The following is a 20859-nucleotide window of genomic DNA, read 5'->3' as shown; positions in this document are numbered from 1 at the left end:
TTACTGACAGCACGATGTACTGTAAATCCTGAGTATATGTTAGAAGGCAAATTAAGACCGTTAAAGAAATGTAATGTACCCTCCTACCCGCAAAAAAAAAAGTTCAGCCAATTAACACACAAACCTAACCTGTTGTCCACTGACCTCTGACCTGCAGCAACACTGAGAGACCCTCCTCAAATCTAAGGAATCATGGGGGTAAATAGCCACCGGGACAGCATCGACACCTGCAGAGTGTTTGAAAAGAGGACCCGAGTTTCTTTACCGCTTCATCCCAAAGGTCAGCAGGCGCCGGGAACTTGACCATGCACCTGAAACACGGTCAATGAGCGATAACCACCCACTGGATCACGCAGAACAGTCAGGCACCGCTGTGCTACAGTAGATGATGTCCCTGGACATCCTTTCACCAAAATCGACACACAGCTTGACATTTTACCTGTTTCGACAGCTGTACATTTCCAGCAAAGCAGTTCGGCTTACGTTCTCGGTCAAAGGTGCCCAAAGGAACAAGGGCCACCAGTCAGAGGTGAACCTGCAACCTTTTCACTAGAATGATCTCATTACCCAAACACCGTGCTTCCTGTCAGAAAGAAAGAAGAGACACAAACTCTTTATGTTTATTGGCATTTTTCAATCATTTCCCATTCAAGTTCTGACATACTTCATCAATAAGGTACTTCACAAAGCAATGGAAAAAAAACAATGACAACATGGATGGTAGAAACAATGGCAATGGCACACCCAGCACTTGTGGTGTCAGCATTGAGTGACAGTAACGTCCAAGTAGTGGTCGGAGAGAAACCTTTCCATTCACAGGTCTGCACGTATTTATGAAAACAAACCATACAGGAGATCCTAAAATAAGACCAGGCTGTTCTTTGCAAGTGCCATTCACTCTTGGTGGCCACACAAGCAGGGCAGACGTTGCTCAACCCAAGTGACCTACAAACCAGAAGATGGGGTGCTCCTACAACCGGGCACACATACTGGACTACTGCACTTCATCAGATACACTTCAAATGCTTTTTAAAAAAGAAAAAAGAAAAAAAAAAATTTTTTCCCTCTTTTTTAATAGTCTTGTCTCTTATTTTAGTGTTTGCTTCTGTTATTGCATCAGTTTATAAGCTCTGGGAGATGGATGTTTCAGGCTTTGTCCTGGTCACCAGAGCGACACTGAAACAACATGGCCCTAAGCGCCAAAGAGCGTCACCCTTCTTCCTGGATAAAAAATTTGCTGCTTCACACAACGCCTAATACGCGAAATCAGACACATTTGTACTTCGTTTTGGTTCGTCTGGATTCCGTGTTGTAGTTCGGACACATTAAAGCACATCAGTTTTCCTGTACAACTTTGTAGGCCTTTGATAGAAAGGGTAGACTCATATACCAGGAGTCCACCACCGCTGCGCCGCTACGGAAGTCACCAAAACCTCATTCCATACAACACCAGAATGACTTTTAAAAAAAAAAAAAAAAAAAAAAAAAAAACTCTTGAGTGAGTACGTTACTGGGGAAAAAACAAAACTTAAAATTAAATGTGTGTCTTAATTATCTTGGAGCAATGATGGGAGAGCATGCTCAAGCTTATCGAAGGATGTTTTATTTTTCGGGACAGATGCTCTCCCATCATTGCTCCAAAATTTTACTCCAGGGGGTTTCGACGACCAAAGCCCTTTATTTTTTACTTCACTATTAGCTGAGCACGTCTGTTGTTGTTTCTATTTTAATTATGGGCCCGATGTGATATTCCAAACACTGTTGAATTAGCTTCGCTGTCCTGAGTCCAATTTTTCCCACTACACCTCAAAACAAAAAGTGCACTACCAACCGTAACAAGTAACAGCTGACAAAGTCAGCTCTTCCAACATATGCAGTACATCTCCTCCAATACTGTTTACGCCATGTGAATACAATAATTCAGCGCATAAAATTTTGAACGGTCAAAAGAGAAATCCTTGATGCTTCCACATAAATACAGATTAAATAATCTTGGCCTAATGCATGACCAGGTCTTTTCCCACTGCCTAACAAACCACACAATGCCTGAACTCTAAATTAAATCATCCCAATTCATCATAATTCTCTCACCGATGTTTTAAAAGAAAGTTTCACAGTCCTGACCACACTCCAGCCAAAGTTTCATTTTAACAATGGAAATTAAAACACCAATCAGTATCATATCAACACAAACACTGTACCATATTCAAAAGCACGGAACAATACAGTGCAGGCAGTTGAGGCCGGCGACATTCCTTGCTGGATGATTTGTAACGCCATAGCAATTACACATGCACTCGTAGCTACAATTATTAAGATAATAACTAACAAGATATGATTGTGCTCATTTTCACAAGATATGGAATAGCTGCCTAAGAACCTTGACATGAACCCTGTCCCCGGGGGGGAAAAAATCCCCGTGATGATCGGTTCTGCTCATCACCCTCAGTAATAGAAAAGCACAATGTTGAGGAATCTTACCGATAGATGGTAGTGTCTGAACTCTTAAAAGTCATACAGATAACAGAGGGAATAAATGACTCCTGCTGGATGGATATCTCTTGTCTATGAATACCGTCCTCCGGATCCAACTTAAGTGCAACATACACCGTATTTCTGACGTTTTTACTGTTTTGCCATGTCTTTCTTCCTCTTACAACAGACCAACTTATGAACTCCCAACAGATTTTCTGAAGGATGGTGACATTATGCAGCCACATGTTCCCACCTTTGCATTTGGTGCTCATGGGCGATTCTCTTCCCATTAAGCCTATTAATGGAGATACTATTTTTGCAATGGCGTATGGGAAGCTCAAGTCTGAATAATATAATCTGATCACTGAAAGGCAATGGAATTTGTTGTGAAAGAGCTTTCCCTGTCCACGTTTGGCTCAGATATGTTAAATTATGACAATGAAATGAGCATGACATGAGGAAAAGGTGCATTAAACACACATTTTTAAATATAAATGGCATTTGTCAGCAGAGAACAAAACCAACATCGCAGAACAGGCTCTAAAGCTAGAATTGTCTCCAGCAGTAACATCATATTATTTTTCACTCGGTAAATCATCTTCCATTCACAACAATTGAGCTGGTGTGAAATCACTATGTCTAAATGTCTCAATACATTTCTTTATCCTCGCTTGTTGTTTCCCTTCACGCTCCTCCGTTGCTTTTAGCAGCCGGAGCCGTGCCCCCCGGCTATAAGCGTGACGCTTTGAGGGGGTATTATAAAGGCAGAGTCAGGGTCACACAGTGGGGTACACGCTAGCTGTGTTGCTTATAACATATACAGTACAGAGGACTTCATACACGGTGGTCCAGAGACAGACAACAGGCACCGGGTTTCAAACGGAGTGCTCATGAAACACAGTACATGACACGGGAAACCTGCAGCACCACAAACTAGTCTCATTTTGCTACATGAAACACTATTTTTATGATTATTAAAAACACTCATTCACTTTTCATAACCACTTTGCCCTGATCAGGGCTGTGGTGGTGTGGAGCCTATCCCAGAAGCACTTGGTGCTATGCTATACCTAAACACCCTGGACAAGACGCCAGTCAATAACAGGGTAGCAACACATGCACACGCTCACTCACCCATTTAGGTGATCCACCTGAACTGCGTGTCTTTGGATTGGGAAAGGAAACCAGAGCACCGGGAGGAAACCCACACAGACACTAGGAGAGCTCCACACACACTGAGCTGGATACTAACCCATGCCCGAAAAGCTTAGATGCTGTGAGGTGGCAGTGCCACCTGCTGCACCACCATGCCACCCCTTATTAAAAACAAAAAACCAAAAATAAAATACGAATTCAAAGAAATCATTGAGCGCCTACATATTTAACGCTATAACACGATCGTTCATGGAAAACGGGATCGTTCAAATAACTGCGCTCACATGAGCCTGTGCTGTAGTTGGGGATAAAATACATATATAAATCTTGGAAAAATATACATGAACTCTGCTGAAGCCAGGAGCTATTTAATGTTTACTATGAACTAGGTTTATTTGTACATAATACTGGTTAAGAGTTAAACTCGGACAAATTTGGTTTGTTTACGTACGCGTTTCCTTCCCTTGTCACATGTTCCAAATGAAAGGCTTTAACATACATAAATGAGACCAAAATGTTGAGGATTCCAGCGCAGCCTTTAGCAAGGGCACACCGCTCAACTTGTAGGCACAAGAGCAGTTCTACTGTAGGGCCAGGGGTAACGGGGATGGAGTGAGGTGCAAGCAGACCCTCCTGCCAAGTTCACACTGAGTTTATGATCACATTATGGCCCCCTGTCATCGGTGCATCGGAAACCCCCCACGAAGGGCGACGGAGTGGGTATCAGTCATTCACCTGCCTCCTAGGTGCCTGTCAGGTGATTGCTGCCGGAAAAAGGAAAACAGATCAATACATCTCCTTTTGGCTTGACAGGTAATCCTTACCGAGGATGAAATATGAGCGGTATCAGCCAGCTGGATTTCTTAACTGTAACGGGGCAATTGACTGAGCCCACCTGACACACTCCGACTTCCTAACCATCGGAAATCCATTGAGGTGAACGAGGAACCTGGCCCATGAAGCCATAAATACTGCCGCTGCTAATTACCATGGCATTATGGTAAAGTGCTCTGCTTCTGTTGCGGGTTAGCTAAAAACCACACAAACGTGATCAGGCCATGTTGGATCTAACCTCAGAGAGATGACTGTAGTACGGAAGAGGCCATAACCACACCGACACACATATTTGAATGAAAAGTGAACTTGTGCATTTCTTCGGGCTGCTGCAGGTTTTCGCCACATGCACGAGCTTCCACGCTGATGCAAGGGCCTTGCAGCCAGAGCAGCGGCGTCAGCAGTAACCCGCCTAGCCAAGCTGTGGTTCACTCCCACCCACAGATGGGTCCTGGGTGTGCACACACCTGGTAGACCAGCTACAACCACACAGTACTAGTGTGGCCCCTGTGCCACAGTCACACCAAACACGCGTGGGCCTCCCTCTGGGGACCATGATCACATTCCTTTGTCTTCCACGCACGCCCTTTCCACAGCAGTGACACCCTTCAGCGAACACATTTCCATAATCACTGGTACACATGTCTGTGCTTCTTCCTGCTGTTTACTGTTGTTACAGATTAAAAGACTACCAGCTACTGACATTTCAGGACAATGCCGTTTTTCCACTCTTCAGCTCTCCGCTTACAGCTCAGAGTACCAAACAGGCATGTTTGCAGTGGGTGACGGGTCCTGGATTGTTGCAGACAGAAGACAGCGGATATAAATTATACTGCAAATGTTGCTCTTTTGTTAGCGATGAGACAGTAGCCATTTTCCAGGAGACCACAAGCTCAGTACAGCCCCTCTTCCCCCTACCCGACAGATCAAAACACAAACAGCAGTTTGTTTGTCAGAAAGGTGTTTTTTTGTCGAATTTGTTGCCGCTGACTTTAACGTGGAGACATTTGAATACAGGAGATAAGTGAAGGGAGAAAGAGGGAGCCCCCCCTTAGGGAGCACAACACAGACTCTCTCTGTTGTGCTAATGAGGGGCTTTGTGGCAAACATGGATGTTCAAATTCATGCTAATAGGGAGGCCTGTTCTTTGAGTGGCTCACATGCGGAGGAGGAGGAGGGCACATCTATGAGTCGCACCAGCATGAGGCAGCAACGCGTTCTGATGCCATGGTATCTGTCAGTTTTGCGCTATGGCTACCTGTTGGGGGTCCGCTCTGGACTTTGAAGTGAACCCCACCCCCCTCCTCGCAATCGCCATTTCGCCATCGCTGCTGACAAATGCCGCACAGGTCACAGAACGCAAAACTGTTTCCCCGACTAGAGGTGCGAGAAGCAGGTGGGAGTAGTGGTCGAATTTCCCGGTGGCCTCCGAAGACTCTTCGCCTGCAAAAGGGAATGGCTGAGAGCTGATTAACAGGCGTGATTGCATTAACATTTTTCCTTTTCCTTTAAGTGGCCCGTGGAAGGGGTTGTTCCCACACGACAGTATTGAAGAGCGTCAATTTGAGTCCCTGTGGGTTTTTTTTTTTCTTTTTTTTAAATTGGATTGACTCCTTGTTTTTATCATTTGGATCCCTCTCTGAACAACCCCCTACTCCATCTGTTGAACTGTGCATTGTCAATCTTCCACCTGGGACGGCTGTTGAAAGCGAGGTGAAGCCCTGGTCCCTCCTCAGTCCTCCTCCTGGTCCTTCTGGGTGCTAAAGAAAGAAGCTCTGGGTTTGAGGAAGTCCTGCAATTCGGTGACAGAGGAGCTGTTGTCCACTGCGGACTCCATGGCACACCCTTCCAGAGCCTCTGGGAGACGGTCCTCATGGAACGGGATACATGCTGTGGGGTGTGACAGGAAGAGACACTGAATTCCAGGAAACTAAAGCACTTCTTCGCACCAGTAACATCAATGTGTCTGCTCTGATTATTACTGTTACGTCTTCATACCTGTCATGTGGAAAACACTTGGTACACATCTGAATACTTATCCCTGATCCTCCATCAGTGTCTCAAGCGGCCATTTGGTATGCTGCGCCATCTGAGTCCAGACCACCACCTGTTTATGGGTTCTTGCTCCATCCATGCCTCCTAATTACTCAATTTCCATATTTTCCATTCATCTCCAAGCAATAAAACATATTTCAAGACTGTAGCTCTTTGTGCTCCCATACCTAAAAAATATTTTACTTGAGCGGTTTTGAAGACAGCCATAGCTAGAAATGATGGACATGATTAAATACTACTTGTGCCAATTAGTAAAGAACACTCAGTTGGAATAAAGACCAACCTAAATGCATCCCTCAGTCTCCTATCATCCACAGCTTTCAAAGATAAATGTATACATATACTGTACATTTCTTCATTTAAGAAACACTTTTCTTCAAAATGACATTAAAACTCAGAGAAAAGAAAAGTTCATCACGCTGGCAGATGGAGAGGCAGAGATGCAGACATGCAGTTCTCAAAGGACAGTCAACTTGTCCAATGTCACCATTTAAACCCTCATGCACGTCATAAGTAGCTGCATAAAAAACTGGTACAATTTTTTTTTTTTAAATGTGACATTTACAATAGTATAAATGAGTTGCAGAATGAAAAATTGGTATGAAATATACAAAAGTAATTGTGACAGGTAATGTAACGCAAATATTTGGAATAGACTGAACAAAAGGAGAGAAGTGAGCCACTCGCTACACCACAACTAGAATGCTGCACTCCCCAACCTCCTTTCGCTTGGTGCTCCCACGCACAAAAGGGCCAAAATCAAAAGCACAAAGGTTTTCAGTTCTGGCTCTGATGCGGTGGAATGACCTCTCCCTCTCACTCAGAAATGCTGAATCTCTCTCTACATTTAAGAAGGGTCTCAAAACTCACCTCTTCCGGACTCACTTCTCCCCTGATCTCGCAAGTGTATGATACACAATTACATTTACATTACGATTGTAAATCGTTGTATAATGGATAAACCTTTATGCAACTACTCATGTGATGTATACTGGTTCATATGGTGGAATGTGGCAAAGTAACTGTGCTTTAGAATCATATGTCTGCATCCAAGTCTTTCCTGCTGATGAAATGCACTCATTGTATTTTTCCATGAGATGTACGTCACTTTGGAGAAAAGCGTTTGATAAAAGAATATATGTAAATGCACAGGTAAAAGAGACGTCCTTTGAGACTGTTCTTGAATGCTGTGATTCAGCAGGTCTGAGTGAGAGGGGGAGGTCATCCCACCACATTGGAGGCAGAACCGAAAACCTTTTGGCTTTTGATTTTGAACCTTTTGTGAGTGGGACCACCAAGCAAATGGAGGTTGGGGCGTGCAGCAGTCTAGTTGGGGTGTAGTGAGCGACCGGGTCCTGTAGATATTTATAATCTTAGATAACTATATAAAACATGGACTCTTTTGAACTGTAGTGCTGGAGGACACTTTTAATGACAACATGGACGGCAATGAAAATGGATGCTGGATCAAATCAAACCAGAACTCTCACCGAAATGAGACTGAGGTTTTTCATACTTTGGACACATCATGCAGAGACTGGACTCTGCCAAAAAGGCTGTAATAACTGGAAGGTTTGGAAAAAAGAAGAGGACAGCAGGAACCAGATGGATGGATTCAAGCAGATGAATGTCCACCATGAGTCAACATCGACTCAGTGACACTTAAGAACAAGCTAGTCTCTACGCTGGCTTCCTGGAGCTCAGATGAAGCACAAGATGGATATGCAACACTGCATTTCAGAGAGAGCTCATCTCCATTCAGCAGTGAAACAGAGCTCTTTAAAAATGCATCACCTGTCAAAACAAACAGGTGGTCTTTAGGTGAGTTTAAAGTGTATTTAAGTTTCCATGAGTACTGACTTCCAAAAGGAACAAAAACAAGATCTACTGAAGTGGCATCTTAAGTTTTACCGGATTGCAGTCCTCAATGTCAGAAAAGACATACTGTTTAGTGTATTAGTAATACCTATAACATAGAGACAGAGGGCATCACTTCCACTTCATCAACTCAGTTTTAAGGCATCATGATTCTAAGAAAACAATGGGAAAAGATTACCAACTAACTGTCCATGTCTTAAGAAATGCAGACTCTCCAGGTCCTCAGAAAGCACGTTCATACACAGTATGCAGACAACTGCGAATATGACTTTTTCCGTTGTGTTACGTTATGGTGAAACTCTTCAATAAAGGTGTCAGAACTCAGCACCAGTGGATTCTTTTATGCACAATCCCACCTCTGACTGGCTGCCAAGAAGAACAGAGAAACATCCCTTTGCCTGCTAACAAAGAACACGTTTGTTTGGTCAGTCAAGGCTACTATACTTTGTGTGCAGGGCAAGGCCTGAGATGGCAGAGGGAGGGGGACACAGCTGACACTGAGTCCCACGATGTCTCAAAGGATAACACCTTAGAGCAGTCACCCGGTAGATCACTGCGCTGTTTCCTATTACATATCCCCTGGTGCTTTCCTGACGAGTTACCTTCGGAGGTAATTCAGCAGGGGAGAATAATTGAATAATTTTTTAGGTGGGAATTGCAGTTAACTGTGGATAGTTAAACAAAGTCCAATTATTTTTGGTTAAGTGGGGTCAGAGTTATTCAGAGTTATATCAATTCATTTGCAGCAGCAGACGGCAGCCCTGGAAACCAAGTTTTGCTCAACCGCACCATGACAGAGCCACACATTCAATGTGTGGTATGATTTACTGTACTCCTTAGTACACCAATTCGGGAATCGTTCAACTCCAAAAAAGATGTTCATATAAAGATACTGACATTCTTATCCAGTACTGTTAAATTACAGCTGTATATAACTATATATATAGTATACTATATATATATATATATATATATATATATATATATATATATATATATATATAACTGTATATAACTATATACTGTATATAAGCTGTATAACTATATCTACATTAAATTACCATCCATACAAACAGTGACAATGACTTTTGAGTCAGTGACGCATGCTACAACAGGTTTACTCAAAAACATGACTGATTTGTTTCACTGTGTGGCTCCATCCATCCATCGTTAATAGCCACTTGTCCAGTACAGGGTCGTAGTGGTCCGGGGACGAAATAGGACACACCCTGGGCAGGGCGCCGGCTTTTCACAAGGCAACCATACGTTCAGTCATTTACTCACGTGCATACATTCACGGACTATGGGTAATTTAGAGCCACTAGTTCCCGATTCACCATGTCTTTGGTCTGTGGGAGGAAAGCCATGCAAACACAACAAAGAGTGAGCTGGGATCAAACCCACAGCCAAGGTGCTGTGAGCGATACACCAGTGCTACCTGTGGTGCCACCTTACATGACAAGCCATAGTATTATAATACTGAGAGGGGGTCGAGTTTATCGCGTTACCTTTACGTACACAGCTTTGATGTTTTCACACCTTCTGATGACTTTTTCGGTCAATTTGCAAAGTATGACGATTAAGGACTGTCTTAGTGCAGCCAGTGACTGAACACGAGCAACGCTAAAAACAAAAGTGACAGCAACGGTCCAAAAACAAAATAATGACAAACTTCTGATGGAACTTAAAAAGGTTCAAACCCAACACATTCTGGTGGTAGAATCTGTCCTTACACACGTTTAATGCAACTACAAGTTACCAGAGGAGCACATGTTTACGATGAGTTTGCACGTGCTCTTCCAACACTTGAAGTCCTCTCCTCGCGGCGCCCGCCCTGTTTATTAATCAGCTAATCAGGCATTGTCTGTAATGGGCTGTCTGATTCGAAGACGTAAAGGGAATGCGACGGAATGAGCCGTTAATGATTAGCCACCGCGGAGCATCCACTTGACTGGGCCGCAGGAGAGTGTTTAAATGAAAGCACTCGAGCTGGGGGAAGGAAAACACGGGCTGATTTCGACTGGCACAGCAGCCTTCCTTTCACAGCTTGTAAAACTGTTTAACTGCACAAGACATGGAAAAGTCTACCTGCTAAATCAAGAGAGTTAGCTGAAGAGCTGCCGGAGGGAAAATGTCGGCAAAGACGGCAGATCAGCGGAAGAGGTCTGCTGCAGCCCCCCTGCCCCACTATTTTGAGATGCCATTAAGGACAACAAATGCGAACCTCCCTTTCAAGTCTGGTGTTGACTGTACTGGGGTACCGTGGCCCATTCCAGAAACGAGGACTATCGCAGCAGAGACATGGTATGGGGGGGCCACGTGAGAGCAGTGGGTTCTGAAGGACGCGGGTGGGGGTGGGCCTAATATTGCGGTGGGCTGCAGTTCTGTCAGCAGAAGTGATGGCTGAGCGGTGGCGCTATTCGTCTTGCGCTGCCATGTGGCCCCTACGCTGGAGCGGGCATTAATGAGAAGGGGCCAGCCCACCGTGAGGATGGGGAGGGCACGCCGATGATCTGTCACCCACCTGGCCGGGTAGGAAGGGGGGGGGGGTCGAGGGAATTTGAACATGGCCTGCACAAGAGGGTGGGTCTCACAGAACAATAAAAATGACCACGGAGTGGTATCAATGTTTGCTAGCTCATGCCAGTTTATTAATAAAGTTATAGAACACACAACAAAGCCCAGATGTTTCTTTACAATTAACGCTGCGATCGACATCATGGGAACAAAGCCATAAGAGCGCTACTTAAAGAGATGCTGTGCAACAGGTGAATACGGCTGTACTCGGTGTCCAGCACTGTGTAACACACTCCACAAAAAAAGTATCCCATTACCATTTCTTGCTTTGCCTGGATATCATCATATTTTACATAAATGCATCTCTCAGCAGCTTATTTCAGCTGGGTTTAACCCCAGTGACCACGGTGCGGCATAACTCACCGGTCAATATACCACAATATCACAGTTAAACTACAAGGCTTAAAATTAAGTGTTACACTAGGAAAACCCCAAAGTGCAGGGTAAGAACAAAAAACATTTAAGACATAGAAAGCGATTATCATCATTATTGCTATTTCACTGCTTAGCTAGCAGTTATCCACAGCAGCATATTACCTGACCCATTTATTCTGCATGAACAGTTGTGCTTATATACCTAGAAACGACAGAGCCTCTATTAGTATTTAAAACTGCAACCATCAACTTGCAAGCTGTTGTGCTTGATGCTTAACTGCAATTTCACCCGCAGGTCATGTGGACCATTGAAATTTCTTGCTCTATTTCTCTGTAGGAGACCATGGTTTCAAGTAACAGTAGGGTTCCTGGTGGGAGAATCAGGGCCTAGAAGTATGCTCACACAACACACATGTTTCTCACAGTGAGCACCAGCTACAGGTCAGGAATGCTACAGACTTATACACACACACACAGGCCCTTGATGAGACAGAGACATCGACAGTTAGTCACACACAAGCACGCGCACGCACGCATACTAAGTCATTCACATGGGTATGTGCACAATACAAACAGTCACACACAGATAAACAAAAGGACAAAGACATGCACACACATACAGCCACAGAAGAAGACAGAGACACAGATGCACACAGATATGCACACAAACACACACAGATACATGAACATGTAGACAACAATGCACCTTCTATGGCAGGAGGAGGTGCAGAGGTTAAAGACAAACAGAAATAGCTCTGCAAGCCCATCAAAACATAAGTTACTGCAAACGTGGATAATTCTCACATTTACATCTATGATTCAGTGTAAGGACTGAACTCCCACCGCATCAAATAATGTTACTGTTAAGAGACAAGACAGTAAAAAAGGAATTGGACTGCAATAAACAGAGACAGCTGGTAGCCTAGTGGTTAGAGATGCTGCCTTCGGACCTGAAGGCTGCCGGTTCAAATCTTACCTCCAGCTGCAGCACCCTTGAGCAAGATACTTAGCCTAAACTTACCCATCTGTATAAATGCGTAAATAATTGTAAGTCACTTCTGGAAAAGAATGTAAATGAATGCAAGATAATGCTGTGGCACCTTGTGATGCAAAGCGACAGTAAAGCCTTTCAAGAGTAAGCAGCACATCCCCCCGGACCTCATAGCATCATGGAGGTGGGGACTGCACGATTTACACAGAGCAGGCACACCCAGAACTCCGCGTTCACATCACATCCAGCGCCTGATAAATCACCCCGGACAAGCGCCAACCGACTCCAGGGCCACAAACCAACCACAGCAGTGAGTCGGAGACAAACAGAGGGGCAATCGCTTTGCGGCAACACGATACGGGAATGGCTGACCTTCCGAATCTTCTACCCAGAAAACAAAAATCGCTTCATTTTGTTGCCATGTTTAGTACAGTGGCGGTGTGCAAAGCCACGGTTCAGGACAGGAGGTAATGGGAGCTGATGAGGATCGGAGGAGTTGTTGCGGTGAAGGTCTGGGGGGTGTACAGGGGTGGGGGGGGTGTCCACTGTTCCTACCCCCACCTCACGGGAATGCGGGGTCACTAGGGGCCACCGGCATGGTCTTTTTTTAGCTTTATTGGAAGTGGCGCGGCACGGAGAGGTGAAGGACGGAGTTGTGGGCCACTCCATCACTCAGCACAATAAATGAATGTGATCTGTATCCCAGTAAAACATAGGCTGTTTTTAAAATTCCACCTCCTTTATCCAAATGAATGATGGACTCCAGCACAGTGTGCTGTGCGCTGGTATTAATACACATCAAGGGCCAGCGGGCCGCACTAAATCAGGAAGCTGGAGGCATTTGTTATTTAAATGACAAACAACAGGACAAGGTAGCTGGTGCTGGGACAGGGGACGTTCAGCAATGAGGTGGACAAACCAATTTGGGTTTCAATCCTGCAATGGTGCAGGGGGCCGGGAGCCCATCAGGCTAATGAAAAGCGACAGCCATACAGCCTGGATGGGGCAAGGGGGCTGCTGCCGACCGCCGCTGTCAGTTTCACCGGACAGCCTCCTTCCAGGCGTGTCGGAGATTGTTGTCTTCGCCAAGCGACAGCACAAGCAAAATCTCCATCGGCTACTCAGCTGCCTCTTACGCAATGACAACACCTACAGATGGCGGTCTTCTCCAAACACACCTCGTTGACAGGAACTGAAACAGAAGCTGAAGTTCAGGAAGTGCCAGTAATGATTAAGCGACATGAGCTGACTGACCAGAAGGCCTCAACACCCGTGGACTGTTTCATTTCTCCTGTACTAATGGTACCATTAGGTGTTTTGGATCTCATGCCTACGTTTATGTTCCTCCGTGGCTGGAGCGGTGAAGGGGCAGGACAGTAAGAGGATGGGTGATGATACCTGCTGCTGCGCTGGGCACCGCCGTGGTCTTCCTCCTCCTCTTAATGTCCCCTGTGCACAGCAGGCCCAGGTGGACACTTGTTTGCCTGCGTGGGAGAGACAGTGGAGACAGTGAGGCACAAGGCACAGGAGCCATCCACTCATGCGACAGTCCACAGTGGAGAGACACCATATTTTTCTCGAGAGTGCCCTGCCGGGGTGGGTTTATCTGGACCACAAGGGAGTGCGACAGCAGCACATCACCTAGCACAACGCGGCTGGAGAAATCTCCTGGGATTTAATAGCCAGAAACTGCTGAGCCACCAACGGAGCTGTCCCCAGGTCAACCCAAGCATCCGTCCGGCTACAACAGGCTCGGGGGCAGAGCCACCGACACTGCCGGCACACGTGAATCAATGAGCTATTTACCGAATTATTACTTGAAATTATTATAGTATTTAGAGAGCTAGTCGGTAAAATCATGAATGTACTAAGACTCTGCAAGGCCCTCCCTGAGCTGCAGGTGGACAGCTGCCATGTCACTCCAGCCTGCTAGTGTTCTGGCTTCTCAGGTTACGGAACACAAGTAAATCAGAGGGCTGAGGACAGGGGTGGCGGCGGGGGATCGGCGGGAGTGTCGGCTGGGGTGCGAGTGAAGCCTTTGTGTTGTTTAATCAATAGGCATAAAAATAAATGGCCTGACCACCATTCACTGCCCGGTACCGCTGACTAATAAAATCCCCGTAATGCATATTTCATTTACTTTTATACTTATTGATTACCTGTACTCCAGTTAGTAAATCACACACCTATTGATCCCCCGATCGTACCTCTGTCGGACAGCACATAACCAGCCATTTGTGCTGCTGATAAAGAGCTCAGACATTGAACTCTGCACAGTAAATCTTTGCAAACTAAGTTTTTAATTCCAAAATCGATCAACGCTTAAACAACGCATTATTTCACGGAGCACGCCCCAAAGGAGTACGTGTAAAACCTTGATGTGTCGGACTGTAACGTGTGGAAGTTCATCTGTCTGTCCAAGGGTCCTCCTCTGGCAGAAGCTCCCTGGTGTCCCCGGTCTCTACCTCATCAATATGGGTGGGCAGGCTGGACAAAACTTCTCAAACTCAACCTCCTTCAGTTCTGGGGCCACATGGTGAGATGGTCAGCTGAACTCTGCAGGAACACACTGAGCGCACCTGTCACACACGTGGTGTCCGTCAGTAGTGCCTAACTGTAGGCCCAGAGTATAACAACTGGCTGACTCAGCCTGACCTTAGGTCTGTGGAGCAGATTTGTACTGACAAAACCACACAGGTACTTTTCTCTTAGCTGTATAAGCAAGGGCTCGACTAGAATCAGAAATATTTCAGAAATAAGCCCACTCCAAAGAAGAAACCCCACAAAACTGTCTCCTCTCAGCACCACTCATTTCGCTTACTGAAACATTCTGAATATTCAGAAATAACTAAAGTAAGAGCAGCTCTTTAAAAAAAAAAAAAAACACCAAGAATATCTGGTGTATGTAAGTGAAGAAAAATCTCTTTTGAATGTACTTTAAATGTCAACAAACAGGTACAAGCAGGACACTCCAAGGTGACCTTTAGGTAAACTTAGCCTGAAAAAAAAACAGCTGGTTCAGCTAAGTCTTAAACACATATGCAAAATGTGACAGACTAACCAAGATGGATGCTTGCCGTCTTTCAGAGGGCATGATGCTGGGTGCGCTCCAGTGAGTGGATAAAGCGTCATACACAAGAGCCTCATAGCAGCCTCCACTCCCAGGTCCTTCAACAACCCAGCAGAACAATGCTGACCCTTGAGGTCACGGTGAAATGCCCCGGTCCCGCCCACCGACAAATATATCAATTAAACAGAATACCTATCTGGGAGAGGGAAAGACAGGCAGCTCCACAAGCACTATCCATTTTCATTAGGGTACCAGGCAGCCTGGAGTCTGAGAGGGCCTCCCAGAGAAGTGGCGGGGTATTCAAATGAATCAGAAAGGATTAGAACACCCCCTCCCCACAGAAGTGCGATCAATAGCGCCAAATCAATAATCAATAGGCCACTCACACCAATATACTAACTGCTGACACTGAGATCTCACAATTAAAATGAAAACTGGGAAAGGTGTGGCGTAAGACTATGATTTATCTCACCACACAAATGTCATTTAGAAATAAATAAGTCAATAGATATACTTGAGGGGCAGCAAATCAAATGGGAGTCAGTTATGCATTTTAACGTGTCGGCGATCCCCTGAGCGTTAGCCTCAAAGGCCAGGGAAAACAGTCTCCTTATTCACGCAGTGTGGTGCGGATAAATAACAAGTGCCTCCCCAGCCGCTGCCCCAGCCACTTAATACTAGCGCTTTGATTGCCTCTGCTGCCTTCCATAAAGCAGCAGCTGCCCCGTTTTATTTAAATTCCGCCTTCACCTACGATGACAATGCAGTCATTTTGCTTTTACTGAAAATATTGTATGGTTTATTTGGACTCAAAAACAGTCCTGAATACCCTCACCAAAAACTATAACAACTGCAATGTCATACATTTATTTGATGCAGAACAAATGATTAAGTATATGATGTAATACACATGCCAGAGATCTTTTTATATCCATAATTATCAGGCCTTCGAGTTTAAATGAGAAAAATATTCCCTGTCTGATTATTCCGGAACTGCAACTACTTAATGTGCGAATGCAGCTGCTAATGTACAACAGTGATTGTGCACGAATGAGTGTGTGTATGTGTCCTAACTTTTTGGAGACATTTTTGAGAAAACCCAGAAAATACTTTGGGAGATTGTCTCCACAAGGTAAAACTCCTTTTCAAGTTTACTCCTTTTTTAAAAGAAAAAAAAAAATTATGCACAAATCATATGAAAGTTCCTTTCAACTTCCACTTGATTATGAGCTTTGTATAGATGGGGTTAAAATATGATTAATGTGGGTAAAGCGAGTGAATTTATGTGACACTCAAAACCGAAAAGAAAACAAACGTGCACTTTGTGTACAACTGTGTATTGTATATGTGAGCGTCTGTATATGTTGAAGGCAATGTGAGTCCTCCTTGGGTACAGGGACAAGCTGTGTCTATCTGGTACCATGGAGGAGGGGGCTGCAAGCAGACAGGCACGCTGGGGTATGTGTTTGAGCGGCACTGGGAGATGAATTCCGCTCCCGTTTCCGACGGGACACATCAGAAGACACCGCTCGTCAATCCCCGTCTCCGCGCTTCATTTGGGAGTATGATTTCCACTTTTTGAAGTAAAAGGGTCTTGAATTCCTCTATAAAGGAATTAAGAAGGGTCCCCTGAGCCCTGCATTTAAATGAGAGCATGGCAAGGATATGAGGACCTGTTAATAGATATAAATTAGCATTCACAATGCTTCAAACTTAAATCCGAAAAACGATCCTTTCAGGTAGAGAAGAAAGGGCCGTTTAAGGAAGACAGCCTTAAGAAGTTTTGGCCTTTTCATTTCGATAGTGTTTACTGGCCCTCATCAAGGAGAAGGGGAGAGCTTTCTGAACTGGCCCAGGAGAGGCAGAGCTTGAAATAAAATCAAGGATGTACTGTAAATATGTTCTATGGGCACATTGTATCAGCGCTCATCGAGAGGTTGGCCAGCGGCGTGTTTGGGAGCTTGGTACACCTTTGATGAAGAAAGTTGTGACCTGCACCATCTTTTAAATTTTAAGTGTGCTCTCTGCATTCCCAAAATTCAGAAACGCAAACAAATATATTATATAAACCATACACCAGACATGGAGCACAACTGCTATTCAGTTAGACAATAGAGGCCAAGATAGAAGGCGAAAGACAGAAATTAATGGTGCTGCAACATAAAAGAGACCCAGAGAAGTAATTGGCACCAAGCAAATGATGCAATGAGGGGCCATGCTGCCTTTTTTGGTATTCTTTTTTTTTTTAATTATTATTTCAGTATGAGGGGTTAATAGTGAATAATAGTCATACTGAATACCTGTGTCCCCTAAACAATGCCTTCCTCCCCACAAGGAACCATGGTGCCTTGCTGTGCCGTCATGCTTCCTGCCAGAGGCCATTCATTCAGGCCAGTCTGAGGAAGTGGGCCATCGCTCCTTGTAGGGGACAGTGAACATTTAAAGGCTAAATAAAGCGGACCGTGAACATTTAAAGAGAGAAGTTACCTGAGAGGGACTAGGAATAAAATGAAACCTGATGGTGCTGCTTACCTCTCCTCACTTCCTACAAGGATAAAGGTTCAGGACTCAGCTATGAGAAAACTGGACAGGAAGCTCTAGACAGCCTGGAATCAGGCACTATGCTCCTCAAAGGCAAGGTCACGACATCCATGAGCGCTCCTGGTCCCCACCACGACCAGTCTCTGCCTTCTATTCCCATTCCGTGCCCTCCAGTTTGACACGCAAATCGCTTTGATGAGGAACATATTGGCTAACGGCGACCCTTGCCGCATTATTCGTCAGTCGACAAGAGTCAGCTTTAAAGGTTGAACGTCAATACATTGAGCTTCGAAAGCAAGGCAAGCGTGTTCAATAGGACCTTACTTCAGACCATGAAAGGCACCCCTCTCTGACATACATTGAGGTCCAAAGGGACTTCAAAAACCTTGGAGGGACATGGGCATTAGAGGTGCAGTTTAATGCAGACACTGGAGCAGAACTTAGCACCCGCTGCTGTTAAAGCTTGATAAAACATGGAAATAACTAAACTTTTTCAAAAGCAGACTTTTTTTTTTTAAAAGTATTCCAATATAACAATGAGAACCTTGGCTTGCAAAACAGGTAAGAAAAAAACACAGGATTGGTCAGTGCTTGCTATGTTCCTCTGCTAGCCTCTACCACCCCTTAGTAGATATACTACTCAGCACAGAATGAAATGGAAAAAAAATTCATTCACCAGTGTGCAAAAACTATGGACATACACAGGTTTACAGAGCAAGTCATCCCACACTGAAAGATTATATCTCCTGGTAGTTTTTTCCTCACCTGACTTACAGCGAACCTGCAGAAGGATACCATCTGCCGACAGAATCCTCCTGCTATGACTTTGCGCATTTCTTGAGAGGATCTGATCACTTGAGCTAAACATCAGTACCACTTCATTAGCTTTTCGTAACCTCATCAATGGTTAAGATGGAAGGATGTTAAGACATTACTTAATATGTATGTTTCTTGTGAAAATAAGCACCTCTAAAGTGCCTACTGAAAATAACAAAGCAGATTTTCAAGATCACTTTGAGCTTTCCTGATTTGGTATGTAGCCCACATGAAACCTGACAGAGTGACTTTTAAATCTGTAAAAGAGAAGGGAGCAGCTGTCATAGACATCAACGTAAATTGAGACGGGAAAAAATTACAACCATTTAAAGAAAAAGCTCTCCAATAAACGATTAGCCCATCGTAATCAAAGGGCAATACTATTCCACGCTCAACTACTACAGCCCATTACATTTACTAGTTAGTTAGAGACAGGCTGTCAAGATGAGTGCTTGTCACAGCGTTTGTTAAACCTGATGCTAGAAGCAATACCACTAGAGTCGACAAAGGGCTTTTTTGGGTGCGTACGGCATTGCAGTGCCCCAAGAACAAACTATTAAATCCTTCTCCTTTTCTTTGACAGCTCGTGGACACGAGAGGCTCTCTGAAGGACAACGTCCCAAACACATCATGCAAAATGTCTCTGCCCATTCATAACACAATAGATGAATGAGATGATGCCGTTACAGCCAGTTCTGTCCAGCCCTCATGCGAGTCGCTTTTAACACGGACACAGAATACATTGTGTGGACCTCTAACCATGATGAATTATACCTGTTCTTGCAGACCGAGGAGGAGCACCTGCGATGGGAGCCATCCGATGGCATGTCCATCGGGTACAGCGGAGAGAGGGGGTTAAACTGGAACGAAGATGGCAAGAGGAGAAGAGCTGAATTTGAGGTACACAGGAACAATGTCCTAAAACACCACAACTAACATTACTATAGAGCAGACTGCAGTGGAAAAAACAACCGTTTCCAGCATCACTAAACGAACTGCTGACATCTTACCTGGTGCCAGTCTCTTTTTCCAATGGATGGCAGCCAGAAGCTGTGAAGTAACCAAGAAAGTCAGTTTTATTACTACTATTATTAGTGGCAGGGCTGTAACTCCACAAATTGGAGCGTAAAGGCAGAAAATTCCCGTTTTGTTGTCAGTTTCTAGATTATCGGAACACAACAGTAAATTTAAGAGCTTTTCTTGGAGAAAGCAATTCGCGCTGATGACGAGTGAGTTAACGGCCCTGACACTTACTCTTTCTGGTAGGGATCCTGGGAGAAATGCTTCATCCTCTCAACAGACATGGCTGCCATTGTGCTCTCCTGCAACACAAGTAGTTTGAAAATGTTATAAAACAGGCTTGGAACACCTGTAGGGGACCGTCTCAGAGATTCTGTTAGCTGGCAGGTGGACTGGGCTGCGCTTAGACTGCAAGTGAAGCAGAGACCTGCTGAGTTAGGTCGTGCAACACCACGGCGTGCCAGGCCAAAGGATGGGAGGAAAAAAAAAAAAATCACCTTGCCAGGAAGCCTCCTCCTGCCCTTCCTGATGCACCGGGCAGCCACGCCGGACAGGCGGTTCAGACGGGTGTGGTAACCTGCAGGGTGCAAAGGACACGTGGTTGCATCTCCAAGGACAGCAATTCCTCCATCAAAACCCGTAACAATATTAATTTCCATTCTCTGCTTTTATCAGCATAAGTACAGACAAAACAAAAACATTGTACAGCTTTGGATTTAATCTACACGTAACAAGTAGCATAAACTCGGTACGTGCAGGTCCATTCCTGGCTATTAATGCACCCATTTTAAAATAATAGCCAGTTTCAAAATAATAGCCAGATGACATCAATTAAAAGTCAAACATTTAATAAACCTTTTGTCACTTATGTGCTGCCACTGTTTTTGTATCGGGTACCCTTTCTCAAAAACATCATTGATTCACAAAAAAGACAATCACTGTCTCTGCATTTTCTCTTTTCATAACCTGTATCCATAAAACCGCCCAAGTGACTGCTCAGTTGTGATAATACCAAACTCATTCCAGACAGAGCAATTCTGATTTAAAAAACGTTAACGTTGACTCCGTGGTC

At 44.6% G+C, this 20859-nt stretch overlaps 1 protein-coding gene across 5 annotated transcripts in view; it reads right to left on the bottom strand.

Annotated features, from left to right (window-relative positions):
- Positions 1-595: 595 nt before the first annotated feature.
- LOC108930725 (G patch domain-containing protein 2-like) overlaps positions 596-20859 on the bottom strand; it is a 33582-nt gene continuing 13318 nt past the window's right edge. For all 5 annotated transcript variants that reach the window (XM_018746115.2, XM_018746116.2, XM_018746118.2 and 2 more), the window contains 6 exons: positions 20285-20364; positions 20022-20089; positions 19778-19817; positions 19542-19627; positions 13739-13824; positions 596-6354 (listed from right to left, as the gene is read on the bottom strand). In XM_018746115.2, coding sequence (XP_018601631.1) covers positions 6197-6354; positions 13739-13824; positions 19542-19627; positions 19778-19817; positions 20022-20089; positions 20285-20364 — 518 coding nt within the window. In that variant the 3' untranslated portion in view covers positions 596-6196. The remainder of the gene's footprint in view (positions 6355-13738; positions 13825-19541; positions 19628-19777; positions 19818-20021; positions 20090-20284; positions 20365-20859) is intronic.

Source organism: Scleropages formosus, chromosome 15, assembly GCF_900964775.1.
Source record: "Scleropages formosus chromosome 15, fSclFor1.1, whole genome shotgun sequence".
Lineage (NCBI taxonomy): Eukaryota > Metazoa > Chordata > Actinopteri > Osteoglossiformes > Osteoglossidae > Scleropages > Scleropages formosus.
This window is presented reverse-complemented; position numbering and strand designations above follow the sequence as displayed.